General features: G+C 37.9%; 1 protein-coding gene across 1 annotated transcript in view; it reads left to right on the top strand.

Moving 5' to 3' along the window:
- Positions 1–17,958, top strand: part of RASSF6 (Ras association domain family member 6) — a 73,267-nt gene extending 55,309 nt beyond the window's left edge. Inside the window, exons 5-10 of the mRNA XM_044680050.1 lie at positions 4,326–4,423; positions 7,715–7,899; positions 13,914–13,965; positions 16,454–16,572; positions 16,664–16,761; positions 16,850–17,958. Coding sequence (XP_044535985.1) covers positions 4,326–4,423; positions 7,715–7,899; positions 13,914–13,965; positions 16,454–16,572; positions 16,664–16,761; positions 16,850–16,925 — 628 coding nt within the window. The 3' untranslated portion in view covers positions 16,926–17,958. The remainder of the gene's footprint in view (positions 1–4,325; positions 4,424–7,714; positions 7,900–13,913; positions 13,966–16,453; positions 16,573–16,663; positions 16,762–16,849) is intronic.
- The last annotated feature ends 8,715 nt before the right edge of the window (positions 17,959–26,673 follow it).

Raw genomic sequence — 26,673 nt, forward strand, 5'->3', positions numbered from 1 at the left:
TCTTCCATCTTCCTCAGCATTTCATTTTTAAACTCTTCCATAACTTGTGACCAGCTTTCATTTTTTTGGGGAGATTTGGATTTTTGTTTTCCCTCCTCTGTTGTCTGGATTTTCTCTGTGTAGAAGTTGTCGAGTGTTCCAGAATTTCTCTTGATGGTCTTTTTCTTCTGGACTTCCTTATTGCTGGCCATTGTTAGCCCCGCCCCTTTTCAGCTTTATCTTCGCACTCAGGGTCTGCCTGCGCCTTGCAAGCTCCGGGCTCCGGTCTCCTTGTCCTCGGGGTCAGTCCTCCTGGTAGTTCCCGGTCTGCCCCTCTGCCCGAGGTTCCTTCAGCAGTCTTTGGGGCTGCTTCTACTGCTGTGCTGGGTCTGCACCTGGTTCTCACTGGAGGTCCAAGCCTGGGCTGGAGATCGTTATTCAAGCCTAGGGCACTGCCTTTGCCTGCGCTGCTGCTCTTAGGGCCCTGCCTTCACCCCGCCCAGAAGGTAGTGAAAGTTGGTGGGCTGGAGATCTTTATTCGCCCCTGAGGGGATGCCTTCAGAGCTTGGGAAAGGCCGAGTTTTAGGGGCCTTTGTCCCGGCCGGAGGCGGTGCCTTCACCCACGTGGGCGCTCAGGGAAAGTCCCAGCCACCTGGGGTCCCTCCTCTTGCAGCGCACAGGTACCGGCTCAGGGGCTGCCAGTGATTATCTGGTTGCCCCAGTCCTGTTTACCCGCTTGTGCGGTGTGGGGGGTGGGGGAGGGGCTTCTTCCTCTCGTGTTTTAGTGTGAACTGTTTCACCCCTTTAAAGTGTGGAAATGCCCTGATTCTGCGTACCTTCAATGCTGCGCCCTGTTGTGGGGTTCCTTCGTTCCTCTGGACTCGTTTTTATTTCCCCTTGAGGGGTCCTGTGTGGTTCGGTCAGGAGAGATCGAGCAGCTGCTCCTTACTCTGCCGCCATCTTAACCGGAAGTCCCACAGAAATGAATTTTAAAACAAATGAATTTAAAACCCCCAAAGTTCAAATTTTTTCACATCCGGTTGCTCTCTTAGGCTACTGGATCATTCTTTCTCCATGTGGTCTCTATGGGCATCTCCATTTCGATTCCAGGAGGCAGTAAACTTCTTTTCTAAAACAACCTAAATTCTCCATATGAAATAAAAATACATCCCCCCTGAGGAGGATAGAAAAAACAATGAAATTGCACAGGGAAAAACATGGCTGAGGCGTAAGGCCTATGAATCACTGCCAATCAAATTCATCAGAAAATTTGCACAAAAATCAAATAAGTAGTGGATGAAAAATTTTAAAGATCCAATCCTAAATTTTATATGGAAAAAAATTCTAGATAAGAAAAAAAATAGAAAATCACACTAGTCTTTGAATAATGTCCAATTAAAGTAATCCATGTCCAATATCATGCACTTACCCACTTAGCAGCCAGGACCACAGTCAACAACCACAGTAAGAAAGTTAGGAAAAAGGACTAGATTTATATTTATTGGTCTGATATTATGTAGTTTCTTCTTTTCTTTTTTCATCATTTCTTCTCAGGGATATAATATGGAGCCAATTGTTAGGTACTTGACTTATAAATTTTTACAAGGAGTGTGGTTCAAAGAGTCCTACATCTTAACGTATGTTAAGCATTGCAACCTTGATGCTCACACTAGGTTCAAATCCTTTTTATTGTCATAGAAGTCTTAGCAATCCTAGTAGGATTAGTTTCTCTTTTTGACCTGTGTGCTCATTTGGCATCATGCAGGTATGTGTTTCTTTGGCACTATATTGATGAAATTTGTACTCCTTTGTTGATCCCATTTCATTGAATCAGACATTTCATTGAATCAGACATATGTACTAAGTCCCATAATAGCAAATACCAATGGAAGTTTCAATAGTCTAAGGCTTTGGGGCAGGCAGTTACAGTTAGAACAAATGGATATACTAAACCTACACTAATCTAATAACCAAAAACTCTTTCAGTTTAGATAAATGACATGTGCTTAGGACAAATACAAAAATTGCACATATAATTATAAAAAAATGTGCTAAAATTTCAAGACATATACATATATATCCTATAATCAGTGACAATGAGAAAAAATATTATGCATGCATATGTTGCAATTCATGTCACTTAAGGAGGGGTAGAATATAAAGGCTCTTACCCAAGAATTTAGATGCATTTCCTCTTAGCTTAGCTATGATCCACAGTGTGAGTGCAAATAAGGTAAAACAATGGAGTTATGAAAACAATAATACATTTAAGAAAATACACAAATTTCACAAAAAGCACAAAATGTGAATCAATTCAAATTCAAATCAAGTCAATTCAGTAGAGGTAATATATGTTCAAATCTCAAAATACACAAAATACAAGTTTTCCAAGTTATCAATACAGAGCAAGTTGTCAAATACCGGATGACACAATTAAAGTAAGGGGATAGACAAGGACTGTATTGTAAAACTCTGCTGCTGCTGCTGCTTTTCTTTTGCTATTTTTTTAAGGGGAGACAAAATTGAAAAGGGTTAATAGCAACAAAACAACAAAAGCAATAGAGTTTAATAGAGTTTAAGAGGCACCTCCTTCTGTGGAGAAGCAGTGGCACCCTGATTAGTGCATGGACGAGCTCCACTTTGGAGATACTTTTGTGGGGTCATCTGTTGTGAGTTATCTGCCTAGTTATTAGTCTTGAAATTGTGATTCCTATAGTTATTGTTCTGATAATTATTGTTTCTGAAATTAGTATTATTTCTGTAGTTATTATTGTTATTCCTGTTCTTGAAATTGTTGCAGTTATTATTATTATTATTATATTTTAAAAGTTTCCTTAAAGAATGCAGACACAATGGACAAGGTGAGGAAGGGGCTGGATAAGAAAGGACATGGTTGACTTCTAGGAGCATGGAGCACTGGTTGGCAGCAATGTAATGGCCTGTAATGACTTCTTCTGGGAGAATAGTTGAACAAATAGCCCAGTCTTGGCCAGCACTATCCAGCCACCATCATTCTCCACACAGCCTTACCTCCACCCTCAGATTTCCTGATTCCCTGTCTCAAGGGTGACAATAGCATTAGATATCTGCTGCTCTGTTATTCATTAAAGGCTCTTCTCTTGCTCAAATATATAAATCTTTTTTTTAGGGAATCATTTTATCATGGCATCAATCAATCAGTCAACCAGCTTGTAATAAATAACTACATTGTTGCCAGGTACTGTGCTAGGCTCTGTACCTAAAAAAGGTAAAAATAATGCCATTGCCACCCTCAGAGAGCTATTATTCTGGAGAGTTTTTAAATCCTTGTTTTTAAATTTTTTTAAATAAAATTAAAAAAATTTTTTTAAATTTAAAAATACAATACTGTGTATTGGTTCCAAGACAAAAGAGGGGTAAGGGCTAGGCAATGAGGGTTAAGGGACTTTCCAAGGGTGTCATAGCTAGGAAGTGTCTGAGGTCAGATTTGAACCCAGGACTTCTCATCTTTAGACCTGACTCTATCCACTGAGCCACCCAGCTGCCCTCAAGGTTGTAGCCTATTTAGGCAAACAACACGTTCTCATAAAAGCATAATTCCTGAGCTACTTCCAGTTACATCTTTCCAAGAACAGCTCGATCCAAGATTACAGCATTGTCCAATTCATTTAGATTCATCTGTTCCTCAGACCTTACATGAGATAACATGTGCTCAAACTATAATGGACCCCTTTACAAAGAGTATTTTACTATGTATGGTAGGGCCTCCATTGGGATAATGGGTAGAAAGTCAGCCTCAGACTCAGGGAGAGCCGAGTTCAAGCCCACCACTGATACCTATTGGCCGTGTGATCCTGGACAAGGGATTTAATCTCTTAATGCCCCTTGGCAAGTCTTTATGATATTAAAGTACAGAGTATGACAACAACAAGCTTGTATAAAAGCACCTAGTAAGTATTGAACGTTGTGTAGGTCCTGAGCAGGCACTAATCAGCATTGGCAGAGTGAATGAGTTCATGAGGAGTTCACAGCACATGTCAGGGTACATGAGATCTCAGAACTAATCCCCAACAACAAAAAAAAAATAGATATTTTTTCTATCAATGGCTATTCGCCACTGGTCAAGGGTTATAAGTAATATTTACAGCAGTTGTTGATGCCTCCTTCCATCTGAACCTAGCCTTGTCACTTTTTTTTTTTAACCTGTCATTGTCATGCCCTCCTTAACTTCAGGGACTTATTGGTGTTTCTTAACCCAATTAAGACTCCTACACCTGAAGGTGTGGCCCCTGGGTGAAGAGTGTCCCTCAGCACAAGGTATTACAACTGTCAGAGATGTCACTGGTATAACGATTGCTTCATTTCAGGGGCATGACCCGCTGGGGGGAATTTGATGACCTCTATCACATTAGCGAGCTGGAGAGGAAACAGAGTGCTGTGGACGAAGTCGAGGATCCCCAGGAAGGTCAGTGTCAACATCTTTCTTGGGATGTGTGGAATTTCTTAGAGCCAATGACTAATGGATTCTCTGAAATCTGTCTTTTTATGCATTACTTCCAAATTCCAAGATTTACTTGGAAACCACCTTCATCCTTTGATCTCATAATATATGCATATGTGTAAAATAATTTTAAAAGGAAAACATTCTATGCCAATGTAAACTGGTATTTATGACTTTTGTTTGATGGTAGTGATTTGACATTTGGGAGGATCATCACTGCTCTTATTACCAATACTTTCACTGTTGTCTGGCTGTTTTCTGCTTCAGCAAGATTGATACATACACCTGTCTCTGTCCAGTGAAAATTTTCTCAAAACTGAGTAGAATTAGTGCATAAAATTATAGTCACTTGGGTCAGTTTCACTTCTGATGTCCATTTCTCTTTGTCTACTACTAATTACTTATTTACATAGTTCAATTGGAGTTGTTCCAACTGTATATCAAATCTTATTATTATTATAATTATTTTCCTTTTTGCTTTTTCTTATAATTGAGATTGGAGTTGTTCCAGTTATATATCTTATTTTTTATTATTTTTTTTCCTGTTTGCTTTCTCTTAGCTTTTTATCTTTGTCCTGACAAGTTGGTGGTCTAAGTGTACTCAGGTGATTTCAAGAATAATTTCCACATCAGCAACAAGTCTTTTTTCTGCTGGTAATGATATGATCTATTTCATTTTTTGCAGTATTATCTGGTCCAGCATCTAAAAGTTATTTTCCAAATAAAGTACTCATTATAGAAAGTCATGAGACTTCAAGGCAATCTTTAAGTCTGCAGTTTCTCTCATTAGTTCTTCCTGAACTAAAGTCTTCCCCATGTATGAGCTTTCCCTGATCATGAGAGCTTTTATTTTATTTAAGTATCTCCCTCTTCAGAGAGTGGTTCGCTGATTGATTTCCAGGTATTTGTCTCCTACAAATACTTCAATTTTTTTTTCAATAATCAGATATTCTGGAAATTCACAGAACTCTACCTAAAAGATTTCCTCTGGCTTGACCTTGTTATAAATTACTTTGCATTCATCTGAGTTTCTTGTTTTTATAATAGCATGATCTTTACACTCTGCATCCCCTCCAAACATCAGAAGGCCCCTAAGGAACTCCATGTCCATAACACAAAAATGTTTCAACCAATTTAGCCTCTTTTTTTTCAGGATTATAATATTCAGTAAGCCACGCCTGCTACAACAACACTACATACAATTAATATGTGATAAATGCCATCAATTGCCATATATTTATTGATTCAATGAAATAGAAATAATAAGCCCATGACAATTTGAATAAACACAATCCTGTGCCAACAATCAGTATTTAATCATGACCTCTGCTAGGTCAGTACAACACATATAAGCATCAGCAACAACAACAAAAATGCATTTACACTTTTTCTATTCATGCAATGAATTTATTATGAGAGAAGGAATTTCCCCTGGGACACAAACCAAATTTCAATTAAAAAAAACCTGCAGTTTTCCTGGGAACAGGTCTAGGATGGAGTGAGTGAAACAGTACATGAAGGGAAAACCTCTATTTTGAAAAGTTGATCTGAAAAAAGAAAATGACCTATAAATTATTTTTTAAAAACAACAACAAATTAACTAGATTAATATTCAACTCAGAGTAAAGAGAAAAACATAGAAAGAGAAATATTTTGAGGGAGTTAGAAATCCCAAAGGTAGTTTTAGTAAAATATAAAAGTCTCAAGGGTAAGAGAAAAAAAATTTTTGAAATATTATCTGGAGCTCAAAACAACTAAAAATGAACATTAAAAAATTACAAAGAAAAAGCATGGCCCCAAAAAAGAGGCATTAGAAGATACTTTTCCCCCTTCTTTTGTAGAGGTTTCATGTCCACAAGCATGGAACATCACATATATTTTCAGATATGTGCAGTATATTGATTAATCTTGCTCATTTTCTTTTCTCTTTCCTCTTCTAAGTTTTATCTTTTAAGACATTGTTTGGAAGATGGGACACCTCTCTGTGAGGGAGAGGGAGATGGATATAGGGAGAAAGTAAAGCAATATAAAAAAGATATCAATAAAAGTTTATTTCAAAAATAATATGGAGGACAAATGTAAAAGAGATCAGACATCTAACAGAGCTGTCCCACGTGGGATGGTTCTCTTGGGTAATAGAGTTCATGTGTATAATAAAGCCCAGAGGTAATATGAGACCTCACTTACAGGGAATGATGAGTTCAGTCTTCAGTGCTTTTGGACTTTTCTTCAGCTCAATTTTCCATATAAATCTTGATAAATCTATTGCTAAGGACTAACTCATTTAAATTCATATTCTTGTTGGCTCCAGGGTTTTCCCCTCCATCTTTCTTACTGGAGGGGACTTACTGGAAAGGGAAACAAACCTTTTCCCTCTACGAATTACATAATTATGAAAATTATGCCATTTAGAGTTGAAGGCCTGAAACTTTTTAAAATATCAAGTTGGAATGATGCTTTATTATTATTTTTTAAATTCTTCCTTTCTGTGTTAGGCAATTGGTGTTAAGTGACTTTCCCAGGGTCACACAGCCAGGAAGTGTCTGAGATCAGATTTAAACCCAGGTCTTTCCAAATCCATCCCAGGTGCTCTATCTGCTGTGCCACCTAGCTATCCTCGGAATGAGTTTTGAAACAAGGAAATCATAGAAATTAATTGGGGAACCATTCAACTGCTATCTCTCTTGGAAACAGAATTAGCTTCTTTCCCCTTTAGTCCTCCCCTTTCTTGGGGAGAGTGGAAAGAAGAGTTGAACATGAATGGGGGCAGTTAATGACAGACCACTTTTCTACTAGTGATGTACATGGGATGAGTATCTCACCAACCCACATCATAGTATGCTCCTTCAACTGACAACTGATTTTTTGTTATTTGCTGCAGCTCCTCTCTGTTGTTCCTTTGGCTCAATCATCTTCTCTTAGGTTCATCACCAAGTGTTCACTCCCAATCTTTATTCAGCTAACTATTAAAACAGCCTAGCATGCAACCCCAGCCCCTGACTTTTCAGAAGGACAGGAATAGCTCCTCAGCCTTCCTGACTTCATGTTATCATTTTTTTTTTCCTGAAATCCACTTAAATTCAATGACATGGGCATCCTGGTTACCAATGTCTGCTTGGCCATCTGCTGAACATTAACAACCTAAATCATCCCTCAGAACACCCCTTCTTTTAACAGTTTCCCAAAGGGATTCCAGGAACAACCCAAGAAGCAAGGAAATGTGGACACAAGCTAATAATCTTCAATTCTTCTTAGATTATATATCTTATAACAGCAGCACCCTGAGGCCTCAGCTGGAAGATGAACCAGATTCTCCCTTGCTATACAGAACAATGAGTGAAGCAGCATTGGTGAGAAAGAAGGTAAACCTTGGCAAGATAGAGAGGAGAGATCAACAGAAGCACAGGGTATCTATTAATGGCCATTTCTATAATCATGAGGTAAGAAGGGGTCATTCAAGATTTTAGGGGGTTTGACTTTTCTATAGTTAATGTCTTTTCAATTTTTTAATTGAAAATTTTATTTAATTAATTAGTTTAGAATATTTTTCCATGGTGACATGATTCATGTTCTTTCCCTCCCCTCTCCCCCGCCATAGCCAACGAGTAATTCCATTGGGTTTTACATATGTCATTGACCTATTTCCATATTATTAATATTTGTATTAAGGTGATCACTTAGAGTCTACATTCCAATCATATCCCCATTGAACCATGTGATCAAGCATTTGTTTTTCTTCTGTGATTCTGCTCCCACAGTTCTTTCTCTAGATGTGAATAGTGTTCTTTCTCATAAGTCCCTCAGAATCATCCTGGATTATTGCATTGCTGCTAGTTATATCATGTCTTTTCAACAACAAAAAAAAAAAGCTTTCTCTCCTATCCACCTCCTCTCTTCTCAGATTTGATGGAAGGGAAGGGGAAAAGAAAGGGAAAGGAGAGAGGGAACAAATTCCTATAATACTGACCGTTTCCAAAGCACATATTTCATTTTATACTCTGTGTCCCTCATTTCTCTGTCAGGAGGGATATAGTAAGCTCTATCATTGGTCATCTGGAATCATGAGAGGTAATCGTGTTGATCAGAGTTCCTAAAGTCTTTCAAAATTGTTTTAAACTGTTGTTACTATTGTATAAATGTTGTCCTACTTTGGAATATGATTTTTACCAAATATTTTGGGGAAAAAAGACCTCATTTTACTAAAGACATGGAGAATAAAAACTCATTTCCCAAGATAAAGATATTTATTAGCATTTCCCAGATACCTGACTCCTTCTCCTTCTATCCTTGAAAGGAGACAAGCAGTGTGTCCTCTGAAGAATAGAGGAATGGAAATTTCCCTTCCATTTTCCTTTGATTTTTTTTTATCAAGTTCGACTTACTCCTAGTTCAGAAATGTTTCTCCAAATTTTTCCCCATTTTACCCTCTAAGAATGTCCAATGGCCATCTGTTATAGCTCCATCCTTTTTAACCTTTGTATATTATTTGGTGGCATTTAAAGAGCACTTTCAGCCAGTCAGCACCCATTAAACTCTATATGAATAGCATTCTTTCTCATAAGTCCCTCAGAATCATCCCGGATTATTGCATACTATATGCCAGGCACTATTATAAGCATGGGGGATACAAAGAGTGGAAAAACACTATCCCTGTTTTTAAGGAGCTCACAGTCTAATGACCTTTCAGGTTTGCAAAATATTTTCCTCCCTGCCTGCATTGAAAGAGTCTTGGGAGATGATGTGTATATCAAGCAGGGAAAACAGCAACATGATCTCTTTAAATCTACTCCCATCTATAGGGAACCATGGATCATAGATTTAGAGCTGGAAAAGACCTTAAAAATCATTGAGCTTAATCTCCTCATTTTCCAAATAAGGAAACTAAGCATTAGACCATCTAGTCCAGAGCCACACAGCTAGTAAGTTGCGTAAGGCAGGGTTTGAACTAAGATCTTCCTAGCTCCAGGTACAATATTCTATCCAGTTCATCAAGCTGCCTCTGTGAGGCAAAAACTACCAAGGCAAAACATTCTGCTTTAGCCAGGAGAACTCAACAGACCAATAAGCAATTATTAAGCACCTACCTGTGTGCCATACACTGTGCTAAGAGCCAGGGATACAAAGAAAAATAAAAGACTTGCCTTTGGGACCTCACCATTGAATAACATGCAAATGAATTTATACAAACTTGCCTTTGGGATCTCACCATCGAATAACATGCAAATAAATTTATACAAACAAGCTATGTACAAAATAAATAGGAAATAATGTACATTACTTCCTAGTTATAAGTAGTATAAAATATGAGAAATGTCATACTGAGTACCCAGGCTATAACTAAATGCATGTATATTCTTTATTTATTGATCATGCTGATAAAATGAGTTTCTGATCCAATGACAACCAAGATGGGATGTCATAAAACTAGAGATAGGGATGTGACCATTTATAGAATTACCCTCTTCTGGTCCTCAGTTTCTCCATCTGTAAAATGAAGTGGTTATACTAGACAGTCTTCTCTCAGCTCAAGAGCAAGGACACTTCTTCTACCAGTATAGAGCAAAATCAATCCAAACCTTTTCTTCCTATGACATTCTTTCTGTATTTTTTTTCTATAAATCCTTAGAGGAGATTCTCCTCAGTGATCTGGGCACTACACTCTAATCTCGGACTCTCTGTCTGTTCTATGCTTGACTCTCTGTTCCATCTGTCTCTGCTTCTCTGTCTCTTTCTCTCCCTTCTCTCCTCTTCTTCTTTCCCCCTCTCTTCACCTTTTTCCTTCTCCCCTTCTCTCCTTCCTTCCCCTCTCTCTCATTTCCTCCTTTCCTCCCTTCTCTCCTCTTCTCTTTTCCCACTCTCTTCACTTTTCCCTTTCTTGCCTTATCTTTCCTTCCTCTTGTTCTCTTGTTCTCTCTTTTTCCTCCCTTCTCTCTTCTTTCCTTCACTCTTCGATTTTCCCCTTCTTGCCTTCTCTCCTTTCCTCCCTTCTAACAATCCATACACACACCCATCAACTAATCAACAATAGTTATAGACTACTAAATGCCAAGCACTATGCTAAGTACTAAGGATGTAAATTCAATGAACAAAACAATCCCAACCTGCAAAAAACCTTTAACAATCTATCTATCCATCCATCCATCTATCACCATCTCTGTCTACTCTATCATCTATCTCCTTAACCATCAGTTCTCTATGTAGAACTCAAGCTACCCATCATTTATTCCTTATTGTTAATAAAATTATCATCTCACCTCCTCTGCTTCTATACCTCCTTGATAATGCCTTTTGCATCACTGATGACACATAAATTGGCAATGCACTGTAATATGAAATTGAATTTAGTCTTAACTATAGAGTTTGGTCTATCCTAAAAATTTAACCTGTAGCATCATTTTGTTCCCCTCTCATTTGAAACCAAACCAAAAACAGTTTTTAAACCTTGGAACTTAAGGCATATGAAGAAAATATGGAATGCTTCTGAGACCGAATTAACCAAATAATGAATAATGTGCCCTGGTCCTAAAGACACATAGATTTCCTAAGAGGGGCTATTGCATAAACAGGTTACAAACCCCAAGCTAGATCCTAGAAAAGAGATGAGAAAATATAGTTCTTTCCTTTCTTCGCAGAGTTAGGGTCTATAAGTGTGAAATATTGGATATACTATTACACTCAACTGATGTGTTGGCTAGTTTGGGCCAATTAATTCCCCCCATGCATACTTTTTTTGGTTATTTACTAAAGGATGCTCTCTGCACAGGGAGGGGAGTCATATTTGGGCACTGAAAGTGTTGTGAAAATTAAAGTTATAAAAAATGTAAAAATCAACAATCAATTAATATAGCAGGGTCTTAAAAAAAATCTGTGTCAGACTTTCAGAGATTCAGACCACCATCCATTCTATTATTTTGTATGCAGAACTTTCTGTTACTATTGCTCAAAGGCCTAGAGTCTAGGCCTTCTACAAATAGAAGAATAATGCCTAAGACTTTTATATGGTATTCTACTGCTTTTAGGACAAAGTTCTAATGTTTATTTCCCCCTTCCAGACATCAATTTTCACCCCAGCCTTTGGATCTGAAACCAGAGTGAGAATAAACAGTAATATGAGAACGGAAGAAGTCATAAAGCAGCTTCTACAAAAATTCAAGGTAATCTTTCCTGCTGAACCAGGCTGGAAGTCATTTGTCCATCTCTTTGGTAGTTCCATGGGTACAAAACCTAGTGCAATTCTCTCCACCACTATTTCTACCACCAGCAAGCTGAGAACTTGGCCTGTTGACACTTTCTTCTCTGGCTCTGGGTTTCCCACCATCTCAGCTCTGATATGCAGGAAAAGATGCTGGTTTTCCCCTTCTGTCCTTGCCCTGCCACCTGAAAAAATAATCTAACCACATCTCCTTTTATGATTTTTAAAGGGTTTTACTACTATTCATTGTAGGGAAACATATGAGATGATAAGAACAGGCAAATCATAGGGAATCTCAAATCTCAAAAAGATGTTACCCGAATCAACCCTAAATCTTAGGACACTCCAGGCTAAGGGAATCATCCTCTAGTCTCGGTCTGTCTCTCTTTCTCTATATTGTGATTCTATAAATATTCACAGTACCCTGTTAATGTAATTACTTTTTTTCTCTCATCACCCAGAGGGCATTACTAGTTCAAAGCAAATAGCATAGTGAGAAAAGTCGCAATAGAATATCAAACAGGGCCCACTATCTTAAAAATTCACCATTGGTCGGAAGGACGAGCATCTTATAGAGATGGAAAATGCAAAAGAAAGCTGTGCAGCCATGGAGAAGCAAGTTGTGCCCACCTTCCCTTCCCCAGCCCCAGGATCACGTATATCTTTTAATAATCCATTGCATTGCTCTCAATGGTCCTATTCCTCCTTGGATGTAGTAATTCTACCATTCCCTACATAGTTTCGTGGCACATAGTCTCAACGATGCCTTGATCTCACCATCTCATGTGGTGGTTTGCAGCTTTTAGGTACAAAATCTCTACTGGGCAGTAATGTCTGCTAGCAGTTTCTGGGCTCTTCTTTTATCTCCAGCCTGCTATAGTCACTTGAACCTTTCCCAGATGAGGGAAAGCTGACTATTTTTTATCATTGCCACTAGTTGGCCAGTAATCATTTTTTAAATGCCTACTATGAGATGGGCACTATGTGAAGAGTATAAAAGAGGCAGCTGGTAGCACAGTGGACAGAGCACTAAATCTAGAATCAGGAAGACATGAGTTCAAATCTGATCTCAGATGACTCTATGCAAGTAACTGTACCTGCCTCAGTTTCCTCGACTGTTAAATGGAGATAACAATAGCCTGGCAGGGTTGTTGTAAGTATAAAATGAAATATTTGTACACTCAGCACAGCCTGACACATAGTAGATTTTATATAAATGCACATTCCCTTTCCTTCTCTTTCCCTAAAAGAGAGTAATAGCTCTCAAAGAGCTTACAGTCTAGAGAGAATCAACATGTACAAACAAAATTTATCCAGGAAAATCTGGGACTGATCCATCAATAGAAGGTGTATCTGGAAAGGAGTATTCTTAGAGAAGAGGAGATATCAGCTGGTACTTGAAGGAAACCAGGGAAGCCAAGAGGTGGAGATAAGGAGGGTCAGCCCATTCCAGTAACCAAGCAGACATGTCCCAGGCTAAGAGGAAGCTTTTTAGACTTCTGTTTATAGGTGGGTCCACCTCCTGGATTACTAGGAACTATCTTGCTTAGGGTCCTACACATTCCTAAGATTTTCTCCAGCTTAGTACCCAAATGAATTGGAGTCAGAGCAGAAGATAAGCTTAAGAAGGTCCTCCCAAGGTCCCTGGGCTTTACACTGCACATCTATTGAAAACAAAGCCTATTTGTTACTACCTTATTTTTACCAATGGAGGAAAAAAACCAAAACAAACTTTTCTCTTGAAAATTCTGAACACTGGTAATAGTTCTTCCTGGCTTGGGGATAGAGCACGGGGGCTGGAGCAAGGACCATCAGACTTCAAATCTGCTCTCAAGCACTACCCAGCTATGTAACCCTGGACTTGACTTTAGTATTCTGCCTCAATTTCCTCATCTGTAAAATAAGTTATCGTGAGGAATGAGACAATATTTGTAAAGTCCTTTGCAAAACAATTTAAGGTTCATATAAATATTGTTAATTATCACAGGAAGGTAATTCAGAAAATTAAGTTTGGGGTTTTCTTTGGATTTTGTATCTTCTTTGGATTTTCTCTTTATTAGTCTGAATGAATCCCTTCTTCTGATAGCAGTAGATTAGTTCACTGGGTAGCACCAAACCCTTCTCCAATATAGCTAACCCTGTGAACTCCATTGTACCCACAGCCTCTGGATTATCTCTAGTGTGGAACTGGGAGTCCCATGAAAGTTAACCAAAGTATTTTTACACAATAGAAGGTCATGGCTGTTTATTTTTCCTTAACAGATTGAAAACAACCCCCAGGATTTTGCTCTCTACATTATCTATTCAACTGGAGGTAAGAAAAGGAGATAATTCAAATCATATGATCTTTTAGAGGGCATTGGTTCTGTTTTTGTTTTTGTTTTTATTTTAAATAATTAAGAAAAGCAGCTGACAAAATTGTTTCATTTTGTTAAAAATGGAAGGAATTCGGGCAGCCAAGTGGCTCAATGGGTAGAGAGCCAGCCTAGAGATGAGAGGTCCTGGCTTCCAATCTACCCTCAGACACTTCTTAGCTGTATGACCTTGGGCAAGTCACACCCCCCAATTTCCTAGCCCTTATTGCTCTTCTGCTTTGGAACTGATACTTGATATAAATTCTAAGACAAAAGTTAAGGATTTTTTAGAAATGGAAGGAGTGTGCTTTTTTGTGCCACCATTTTATAATTAGGGCAACACAGAACTCCAGTTACTCTTAGAGGTTTCATAACATACCAAAGGCAAGAGCATATTTTGTACATATCAACTAGTTATTGTATTTTTTGAAGGGTAAAACACAGTATTCTCCAAATGGGGATCAGCAGCCTCAGGGAATCTCCAATGCCAGACTTTAGGGCTTAGAAGACTTAAGTTGGGAACTGAGTTGGTCCTCTTATTTTATGTCAACCCAGTTCTGTATGCCGCTCCCTCCAAGATAGCAGCCAAATAGATGGAGCCCTGGAAGTGGAGGTCAGGAAGAATTGAATTCAAATGCTCTCTCAAACATTTAATGATGGCGTGATCTTGGGCAAGTCATTTCATCCTGGGTGCCTTTATTTCCTCTTCTATAAAATGAGGGCAATAATAACACCTGTCTCTATAAAGTGAGATATTTGTAAAATGCCTTATGAATCTTAATGCTAGCTCTCTTTGATCCATTGTCTCTTCATTTTCACCTCTCTCCCAGTCTCATCTTCCCAATGCCTCTTTGTTAGATATTTAACTTTATAAATATGGATAGGGGAGACCCTGAATTTGAAACTGGTCATTCCCTGAACTAGTGAAGGATGCTATTACCATCATTCCCTTCAAAATAATATATAACTATAGTTACTTTTTTTCCCAAGAGAGGAAAAGTAAGTCCTTAGGGTGGAGCACCAAAGTAGATGTTAATGTTTTTTCTTAAATGCCATTTCCATTGATAAAATTCTATCCCTTTATGATGTTAAACCACTTGATCATTCCAAGGAATTTGGGAGCAAGACCTTTCTTTTTTTCCTGCATCTTCATTAGTTGGATCTATATTATAGCCCCTCCAGGGGCAGTGACCAGGCTGCATCTTCATAGGGACTGCTTCTCAGAATGATGATGGCTTTGGGCATCAGGTTGGAAACATGACCATTTCCAAAGATCCTGGGTTCACGATCCTGGGCTATCTCCATCAGTGTCTAAAAGAAGATGGTCATCAAGGTGGTTCAACTTGCCTGGCATGTGTTGCTTTCTGCTTCCCTCTCAGGGTACTAGCTCTTTCAACTAGACTAGCTTGCCTGCCCTGTGAATGGCAGATGGTTGGTGGGTGGCAAAGATGGCTGTCTCCTCCACAGGAGTTACTTCACCTGTTGATGGCTGTAAGGACTGGGTTGAAAGCAAGAATAGCAAGAGTTCTGGGAGATGTGGAAGAACAAACATTTCTAATTCTTAAATGGAGGAATATTTAACTTCATCACAATGGAGGAATATTTAATTTCATCACTCCAATGAGGAAATAACATCTAAAATACCCCTACTTTCTTATCTCCTAAATTTTCACAATGAGGTTGATGAATTGAAGGAAATAAAGAAAATATATCTGTTCCTTCTTCCCTCAATTCAACCACATAATTCTACCCGTACATTTTTTTAATGTATTGAAACCTTAAATTTCTAATGTATCTCTTTCCCCCACCTCTACCCAGCAAGACATCCCCTGTAAACAAAGAATTTTTAAGAGAAAGAAAAGAAAGGCAATTCAGTGAATTCTTCCCAAATCAACTGGGTCTGGAAGCATGTCCAACATTTCCCAACCATAATCCCTCACCTGTAAAAACGAGGAAGAAAGATGTATTTTCTCAGGTCTTCTTCATTTGGATTATTTTTGTCCTCTCTGTTTCTAGTGTTATATCAATCTGTTAACATTTATTAAGCACCTACTATGTGCCAGGCAGTGTGCTAAATGTGAGGAATTCATAAAAGGCAAAACACAGATCTTGCCCTCAAAGGAGCTTACAATCAAATGAGGAGACAACATTCAAGAAAAGATATACAAAGCAAACTAGTTACAGGATAAATAGAAAATGAGTAATAGAGAGAAGGCACTAGAATTTAGAGAGGTTGGGAAAGGCTTCCAATAAAACATGTGATTTTAGTTGTGACATAAAGGAAGCCATTGTGTATACACATTGTATATACAACATTTATACAGGTCTTCTCATACTTTGCTGAATTCTTCATATTCATAATTTTTATTACATGGTTAATGTTAACATTCTTATACCACATTTTGCTTAGCTAACTTGCCTGTTTATCAATCTTTGTTTTCATTTCAGAAAAGAGAAGACTGAAGAAGACAGACATTCCCCTCTTCCATAGACTTCTGCAGGGTCCCTCACAAAGGAATGCCAGGATTTTCCTTATGGACCAAGATGAAAAAGAAATCAGCAGTGATGTATGAGTCAGCATCATCTGGAATCTTTCTTTGCTTTCTTTGGGGCTCAATGCTTCTTATGAATTTGCTTTATTATTGTCTCCCATCTTAGGTGGCTGAATACATTCACTGTCACCTTTCTCTCTTGGAATCAATCCTTCAAAAATTAAATGAAGAAGAAGCACAAGAGATTAAAAAAATAATCACAAAGTGAGTAGAACATCTAATATTAAATTAATTTAGTTTTGCTAACAAACCACAGTACATTTAAGTATTTTTTCTTTTTTCTACTTTCCAGATTCAATACAGAGAAGGCCTTCATATTAAAACATCTTAGAAATAAAATGATAGTAAAAACAGAGACAACAGTGTAGTGAAACAAACACCCACGGATCAAGCATTTGAGCCAAGTGAAAAGTATTTCTGTACTTAATGTGTGCATGTGTATTGTAGATATGTGCATTTATGTAAATACATAGAAACTTCAAACTTGTAGAAAATTATTTGACCAGGAAATTTTGTATTGAGGGGAAGTGACCTTTATATTGCAGTTGGAACACTAAATATTCTGAAAATTATATAACCAGAGTAGTACTCATTTTTTCAAAGTAAGGGAGACATTTTGAGCCATGAATTTAAAACCTCTCCCTTTGCTTGAAATTTGTCAACTAGCTCTCTACCAGAATGACAAATGAAATGGAAAATAAAGACTCTAAACACTTTTTTTAAAAAATAGATATATTTTCTTTATGTCACCTAGAAATTCACTTTCATTCTGAGTAGGGCTTATAGATTTTTGATGACTCTTGAGTTTTAACCAAAAAAAAAAAAATGAAGTTGCAAGTTGGCAAGTGAACATCTATTATCTTATGTAATCCTGTTAAAACTCTATAGGACCAAAGGCCATAGACCCTTAGTAACCTGCAGTATCTACAAGTGTACCTTTGACTGGAAAGGGCTTCTGTATAATGGTAACACAACAATCTGGGAAAGGACCTAATCCAAAATTCACAAAGCTGTCTCTGACCTTCTATTGTATTATAGAGTTGACTTTCAAAATATAAAAAAAAAATTGCTGAAAATATAACATGGGTTTAGGATTGTTGTTGTTATTCCTAGTTGTTTTTGTCATCAGCAATACTTTTTTAAAGCAATGTCTTAGGTCAATAGGTCTTACTCTTAATCTACCTCCATTTTCATTCTTCATGGACGTTGTCTAAAAATATTGCTAAAACATTTTATGTATGATACAGACAAGAGCTCTGTATAATAAGTACCCAGATGGAAAATTACTTTTAAATGTTAAAATACATATATATGTCCTAGTCATTTCAAAGACATATGTAATTTGTAATCATCAGCAAAACTTAGACTAGATAAGAGTGTGTTCATACACATTAAATTCTATTAAAGACCTCTTTTATAGTATAATACATGAGCCTGAGCTTTCATTCATTCCTCTATTTATTTATTTTTTTTAAACCCTTAATTTCAGTGTATTGTCTTATAGGTGGAAGAGTGGTAAGGGTGGGCAATGGGGGTCAAGTGACTTGCCCAGGGTCACACAGCTGGGAAGTGGCTGAGGCCGGGTTTGAACCTAGGACCTCCTGTCTCTAGGCCTGACTCTCACTCCACTGAGCTACCCAGCTGCCCCCACCCCTCCTCTATTTATTTTTTGATAACAATTATGGAAAAGACCACTTGCTAGGAACCAACAAGTGTGAGGCTAAGAATATAGACCAGCGTTGGCAAAATATTGGCACACCTGCCAAGCCAGCAGGGGGACGGAGCTGGAGGAGCTGCTCCACCCTCCTATTCTCAGCTCCAGAGCCCAAAGCAAGCACTTCCTCCCTCCACAATCAGGGGTAATGGGGAAAGTTGCTCACAGGCAGCTTGAAGTTGCAGTTTGGGCACACAAACCTGAAAACCTTTGCCAACACTTTTTATTAATTTTAATAATGACCATCATTAATTTTATTAATGACCATAACTCATATTGTTGCTATGCCACTCATGATAACTTTCCTTAGTTTGAGAAGACTAAATTACTTCTACTTTAGAAGAAGGGCTTGATAAAAGTGGATTTCATTGAAGGTGTTTTTATTAAACATTTACCAGACACTATGCTAAATTCTGGGAATGCAAAGAAGAAGAAAAATGTGAAATCCCTGTCCTCATGGAGATCACGTTCTAATGGAAGAAAGAACATGTAAATAAATCTTTTTATATAAGATATATGCAGTATAAGTGGAAGGTAATATCAAAAGGAAGGTACTCACAGTGGAGAGGTAGAACTGAATCTCAAAATAGTACTGGAAATAAGGAGGTAGAGGTGAAGAGGAAGAACACTGCAGCAAGGGTACATGGAGATGAGGAAGAAAAGCATTCTAGCACAGAAACATGGAGGTGAAGAAGAAGAGAATTCCAGCAAGAGAACATGAAGATGAGGAAGAAGAGAATTCCAGCAAAAGAACATGGAGGTGAGGAGGAGGAAAACATTCCAGCATGGGAACATGGAAGTGAGGAAGAAGAGAATTCCAGCAAGAGAACATGGAGGTGAGAAGAAAGAACACTGCAGCAAGAGAACATGGAGGTGAGGAAGAAGAACTTGGGAACATGGAGATGAGAAAGAAAAGAATTCCAACAAGGAAACATGAAGGTGAGGAGGAAGAGTCTTCCAGCATGAAGTTGATATGTGGAATATCATTTATGAGGAAGAGCAAAGAGGCCTAGGTGGCTGGACAGTAGAGCATTGGAAAGGGAAAAGAAAGGAATTGCCAATTAAGAGAAACAAATGCCGCGGTCCATTCTCCTCTTCCTTTCTGTTCCTTTCTATTTAGCATGTTGGAATTTTCCTTTCTTTTCAGCATGTTGGAATTTTCCTATGCGGTGGGAAGGGACTTCCCTTCATTCTCTCCCCTTAAGAAGTTATGGCATCTGCTCACACATGATGCAAAGAGCATGTGCCCATCTAGGAGAACCTGAAACTAGACCTCAGGTTGCCTCTTCCATTTTGTGCTACTTTCCCTGAGGACAGGAGACTAAGGGATCATGAAAAATGGACTTGGGAGTTTCTGGGTTCTTCAGTTCGAGCTGACTGACAGCAAGAGATTTTTCCATGATTCTTTTCTGCTCAGAGATGACCTCTGGCAAGATGAGCTCAAACATCCATTGGCCTCATGGAAGATATGGAACTTGGGGAAGTTGGTTAAACAGTTTAGAACAGAAATAAATTAACTGTCCTCCTGCCCCAGAAAATGTTTTATATTTTGATGATGTATCAACCCTTTAATAGGAATTATGGCTCTCTTTTATGGGTTGTTTGTCAATGTGTGGCAATGAGTTTCTTATATTTTAAGTATTTCTTTTATAGTGAAAGAAATAAATGGCTATCCTATATACTTGACTTCTTTTGTACATTGAGTTCCTTCCTAGAAACAATACTAATAATCCCTTTTTTGGGAAACCCTACATATGAACCCATCTATAACTTGTTTAAATCATTATCCCTAGAATTATTCTGTACTACACGTTTTTGAAGTAGAGATGGGGTATATATTGAGACAGATAACACAAGAAAAAACTTATTCTTTAAGGCAAAAATTCTGCCAGGGTTTTACCATAGTCAATGTGTGCCCGAAGATGGGTCCTGTAATGCAGGGTTGCAGCAAAAGCCTTGCTTTTGCAAACCAATTGTAGCAGCCTGTCAGAAAGGTTTAGAATGTTGAACCAGCTTGGGGGCTGGGCTCACAGGAAAACCATTAGAGGTAGGCTATAAATATCCCTAGAGTTCCAACTGAAAGGCCTTTTGCTTTTGAGGCATTTTGGACATTGTTTGTTCTTTCTAGACCACTCCCTGACCTCTCCATTTATATCCTGCTACTTCCCTGAATTTCCCCATTGGGTCCCGGGAGGAAGGGTGGTTTGGTGGTTGTACATCGTGGGTTTTAGCTTCTGTAGGCAGGAAGGACAAACTAAATCAAGCCATTCCCTTATCTGGTGATCTGATAAAATAATTTTACCTGAGGGCAATGAAACCTTCCCTGACTGAGGGAGCCATCCTCTCTCAGATTGACCTTCTCTCCTGTGACCCTCCCCCAGCACCAGCTTTCTCCCTAGCAGCAGTTACAAAACCCTCAAACCCTTTTTCCCTCTGCTTACCCCTGACATCAATAAATCCCCTTTGATATCTACACAAAAGCCTCTGGTGAATCATTGTACTTGATATTAGGACAAAGGCTGAAAAGGGAAGGAATAACTTTCTTTTATTTCTTGAGGGCAAACCTAGGCATCCATCTTGGGCAGGAAGTAGCTAGGTGAGACTTCCTGTAGTTCCAGTTTCTCTGGCAAGGAGGAGCCTCTTGTCTTCTTACTCAAGGGATTTTAGAAATTAACAACAAAACCTTTCAGTCAGACCCATATTACTTCTGGCTCACTCAATTCTTCTTGTATCACAGAGATAGCCTCCCTGCCTGAAGGACCCAGCCTATTCCTCCCAGGACCCTCTGTCTCTAGCCTCTGTGATTAGCCTGTTTGAGCAGCCCTTCCTATATTCCCCCATTCATTCCCTTCCCTGCCTGATTCATCCCTTAACTCAGCTATCTCCTTATATTCCCCCATTTATTCCTTCCTATATCAATATTGTCCTTTTATTTCATTACAGTTCTCATAGTGAGAGAGCATCCCTTGCTAGTCTACACTCAGTATCTTATTTATGGAGAGGTTGGGCTTTTAGCAACTTCAATACCTTCACAAGACATCCCTCAAACCAAAAGTAGGAGGAAGGCTCTGGGGCCCAGGCCAGCTGACCCCACAGCCTCATTTCCTTCTCTTCCCATCTGCTTAGCATGTGAACTTTCCCATGAGGTGGGGAGGGACTTCCCTCCATTCTCTCCTCTCAGAAAACTATAGAATCTATCTTTTGAGAGTCTTACTGACTTTAATGACTGAAAAAAAAAGCAGTAACTGTCAAACTATATACATGCATTCTTATCTTGAATAAAGACCTCTATATACATATAGAGAGTAACTTTAAAAGAATAAGAATTGAAAAGATGAGTTTTTACAGACAGATAATTTCCTACAGGAGAGACTACATCTTCATTGTCTCACTGCTGAATAAACTATATCATATACACAATCCTACAGCTTCTATTTTTGGTTAATTTCATAAAATCATCTGATTAGGTAGATCAAATGGACAGGTAGGTGGATAGAGCTCCTGGCCTAAAGTCTGGGAGACCCAAGTTCAAGTCCAGCCTCAGACACTTACTATCTGTGTTGCTCTGCACAAGTCGCCAAACCCCAACTGCCTCAGTTTCCTCATCTGTAATATGAGCTGGCAAAGAAATGCCAAAACACTCCAGTATCTCTGCCAATAAACCCCAAAAGGGGCCAAAGAAGAATCAGACATGACTGAAATGACTTAACAAAAACAAAGGTAGAACAAAAAGAAGTTTTAAATGCTCTACTCAAGATATTTCATACATGTTAAAATCGTAGATTTTAGGATGGATGCAACAAATGTCTGTTCAAGCATTCCACAAATATCATCAGAGAAACTGAGGGAGAAAGGGAGAAAGAGAGAGAGAGAAAGCATTACACTCACTAAAATTGCTCATCAAGGTCATGCTGGTTAGGTGGCACAGTGAATAGAATGATAGACTTGGAGTCAGAAAGATTTCAGTTCAAACCTGCTTCACCCTTACTAGCTGTGTGACCACCAGCAAGTCATTTAACCCCCAGCCTCAGTTTCCTTTTCTGTAAATTGCTTTGTAAACCACTTCATAGTTTAGCTATAGAAATGCTACTTATTATTATGTTCTGTACAAAATTTAAGGGAAAGAGGAATTCCCTGTTGACGTACAATTTCTCCAAAAGTCCCCTTTTATAGATGACATTGTGATGATTATTGGATCAAGCTCTAGACCTCCATAGCACCCCTTCATTAAATTCAAAGTCCTTGGAACAGTAAATCAGTGGAATGGGAACAGAGAGGATCTGATTTCAAATTACACTTCTAATGTTTACTCTCTGTATGAACTTCAGTATTCTTCCAGAGTATGATTTGGCTGAAATCATACAATGACAGATCTCAGAAGAATTAAATTTAGAGATGACCTGATGATTAAAAAGAGCATGAAGACATGATTATAAATATGTATAACTATAAAAAGAGGTGAGCCAATCATGCAAAAAGAACAAAGAACAGTAAATAGCCTACATATCTACAATGGTATTGATGAAAGATATTAGAAACCAAAACCTCCAATGCATTAAAGGCTCTTTTCTCAAGGATTTATAGAAAGACAGACAAGAATTGTACAGAATAACAAAGTTTAGTGAGAGAATTGTGACCTGTACCCAATAAAGTAATGACTCCATGAAGGTAACAGAGAATCCTTACCAAACTTGTTTAACTGGTTTCCCAGCCCACCGCTGATTACAAGCTGTAAATCTGAAGTAGGACAGAGAGTAAAAGACAGGTAAAGGGTGAATAGTAACACCAAGAGACTATTAGGAAACTTAGAAAAACAGATAGAAAAGGAGACAGAGAACAGACAGAGGAAGGAAAGACAAAAGGAGAAATATGCTTTGCTCTATATTGAGTCCATCAGCTCTCTTTCAAAGAAATTGTGGTCATTATGTTGATCAGCACTAGTTACAAATTAGTGGGCACATAAATGCTCCACTCAAAGAAAGTCGCATGCTTTAAAGCTAGAAGGAAGTCTAAAGATCACCTCTCATTTTACAGATAAGGAAACTCAGGCACAGTGAGATGAACTTTAATTCCATTCAACAAATATTTATTAAGCACTTTATCTATGCATAACAGAAATCACAAAATCACACAGTTAGCTAGAGCTGAGCCAAGATTAGAACCTGTCTTTTATCTCTTACTTCAGTACTCTATCACACTATCTTTAAAAAAAAAAAAAAAAAAGCCCAGAATGATCTCCTCCACATTTCTCTGGCCCTTTCCTGTTCTGTGGTGGTAAATTCTCATGATATGACCCATATAACAATGACAAAAATGATTATTTATATTTCTAAAGCACTTTGCAATTTAGAAAGCATTTTCTCATGTAATTACAAATGAGAAAATGGATTCAGAAAAATGAAATGATTTGTCTGCATTGTAAAACTTGGACTTAAAGCTGGTTCTTCTGACTAGCCACAATGAAGCCATTATGATTTCAACTAAAAATCATGAGAAATAAGCACAAGATTTTTGTGTAAGTGGAATCCATATTATATCTCTTAATAGAGATAATTATAGTGGGTAAGCCAAAATGGCTTATATTTATCACTAGTCCTTCGAGAACTGTCACACACAAAAGTCTAGTTCATTCACATTTTGCTGAACATCAGTGTGGAAGTGCCTTTGGTCATCTCACAAATGACAAGCATTTGTATGATAACAATGTTAGAATTTTTCTGTAAATACTGGAAAATTGATAGCAAATAGTTTGCCATCATCTATTGCTGGTTTAAGAAAATATATGTGTTAACTAACCCATGATTATGGCATTGCAGCTCCAAATCTCTTTTCCAATAGTTTCTAATACACTTTGCCCACTCTTCAGATGTCTAGAATATCTTCTTGAATATTCATTAAAAGGGGAGCAGAGCCAAGATGGCAGCTTAATAGCAGCAAAAGTAGAATATTCATAAAGAAACTTGTGATATGTCAAATGAACTGGTAAACTAATATTTTCCCAACAGAAGTAAATGCTGACCAATATTAATTTAGAACAGAAGTTAATAGTTTATTTTGCCTATATTATTATATTTTTAACCCTGATAACAACTCAGTGAGGTGAATGGGGGAGGAGGGTTGGTATCATTGCCCCCATTGTTAAAAATAAAAATAAAAACAGAAAAAAAATGTAGTAAAGTTGAATGATATGCCCATGGTCACATTCCTAGAGGTCAAAAGGCAGAGCCAGAAGTAGAATCAGAACTAGCCAGGACTAGGGCTAGATTATTAGTCTTCCAGATGTCATCAAAACATGCATCAAGAACTTGAGTAGGAAGTTGTTTTTCTGAAGAACTAACAACCATGTTTTTTTATCAGTCAAGGTGGAAGTATTATCAATTTCTGAAAGACTAGTCTAGGTCTGGTTTTAACTACCTCATCATAAGTGGGTTCTCATCCTAGTTTGGAAAAGAATTCTATGCTTTAGAATAAATCCAGAAGAAAGTGGAAGTAGGGAAGTTAGGTAGCTCAATGGACAGAGAGCCAGACCTAGAGGAGGTTCTGGGATCAAATGTGGGGCTCTTCTGCCTTGGAACCAATACTTTGTATTGATTCTAAAACAAAAGGTTAGGGTTTGTTTGTTTGTTTTTAAAGCAGAATTTAGAGAAAAAGTGTCTGCCAAATATAGTCTCAAAAGTTTTTAAAAACCTAAGTTTGGGCAGTAAAGTGAGAAATGTTGGAGGGGATATGGCAAAATTGGGATACAGATGCATTGTTGGTGGAGTTGTGAACTGATCCAACCATTCTGGAGAGCAATTTGGAACTATTCCCAAAGGGCTATAAAACTGCAAAACCCTTTGATCTGGTAATACCACTACTGAGTTTGTATCCCAAAGAGATAATAAAAATGAGGAAAAGATCTACTCGTACAAACATATTTATAGCTACTCTTTTTGTGGTGGCAAAGAATTGGAAATTGAGGGGATGTCCCTCATTTGGGGAATGGCTGAACAAATTGTGGTACATATTGGTGATGGAATACTATTGTGCTATAAGAAATGATAAGCAAGATGATTTCAGAAAAAGCTGGAAATATCTGCAGGAGCTTATGCAGAGAGAAAAAAGCAGAACTGGAAGAACATGGTACACAGTAAAGCAATATTGGACAATGATTATCTGTGAAAACTTGACTACTCTCAGCAATGCAATGATCTAGGACAATCCTGAAGGACTTATGATGGAAAAATGCTATCCACCTTTAGAGAAAGAACTATTAGTGTCAATTGCACATAAAAGCAGACTATCTTTCACATCAGTGTACTTACAGTCTTATTTTGGGATTTTGGTTATGTATGAGTTTGCTCTTACAACAATGACCAATGTGGAAGTGTGTCTTGCATAACAATAAAAAGTGGGGATAAAAAAGATCTGTTTGCTTTTGTGGAATGTTTGGGTGGTACAGTGGATAGATTACCAGACTTGAAATCAGGAAGACAACTTCATAAATTCAAATCCAGCCTCAGACACTTACTAGTTGTGTGACCCTGTGCAAATCACTTAACCCTGTTTGCCTCATTTGTTCCTCATTTGTACAGGGATCTGTAGAAGCAACACTCCACTCCAGTATTTTTGCCGAGAAAACCCCAGATGGTGTCACAGAGTTCTGGACAGGACCAAAATTACTGAACAAGTTTCCTTTTAGTTCATAAGTTTTCTGTTTCTAATTATTTTTAGCCAATTATTAATTTAGTCAATTATTTCTGATAGGAAAAATCCTCTGGCAAATAAATGCAAGCAGTTATCCTGATTCTTTCATTTTGTTAGAATTTTTATTGAGATCTCACTGCAAAAGTGAATTCCCTCTACCAATGCAGAATGACACCTTTTCTGTAATTTAAAGTTTTAGAGTATTGTGTAGAGAAGTTAAATAACTGACCTAGAGTCACACAGTCTGATACGCAAGGTCAGAGGCAGAACTTGAACTCAAGTCTTCCTGATTCTGAGTCTTATTCTTTTTCCACTATGCCCTGCTGCCTCTCTTGTTAGAATTTAGCTTGAGAAAATATAGCACTGTCAAATTAACTTGGGATTCATGAACAGGTTTCAAAAGGTGCATGAACTTAGAGGGGAAAACAATAATAGCTTTATTGTTGTTCATCTCTATATGCAATGTATTGTTTTCTAAAATGATTTTTCTTAAAAACCTTATGCTGAAATATGCAGACTGATGGAGGAGTCTAGAATACACAAATAGATTAAGAAGCTGAATAGATTAAGAAGATTAGATCATGGTCAATTCCACTCTTCTGATTGTTTCTGTGGATAATTGTAGGAGATAGTGTTACTGACAGTGAAAAGAAGCATAAAAGAATTTGAGGATCAAGTTCTTGGCTTCACCCCATATTGTACCTAAAACTTGCTTT

The sequence above is a fragment of the Gracilinanus agilis genome, chromosome 6 (genome assembly GCF_016433145.1).
Source record: "Gracilinanus agilis isolate LMUSP501 chromosome 6, AgileGrace, whole genome shotgun sequence".
Lineage (NCBI taxonomy): Eukaryota > Metazoa > Chordata > Mammalia > Didelphimorphia > Didelphidae > Gracilinanus > Gracilinanus agilis.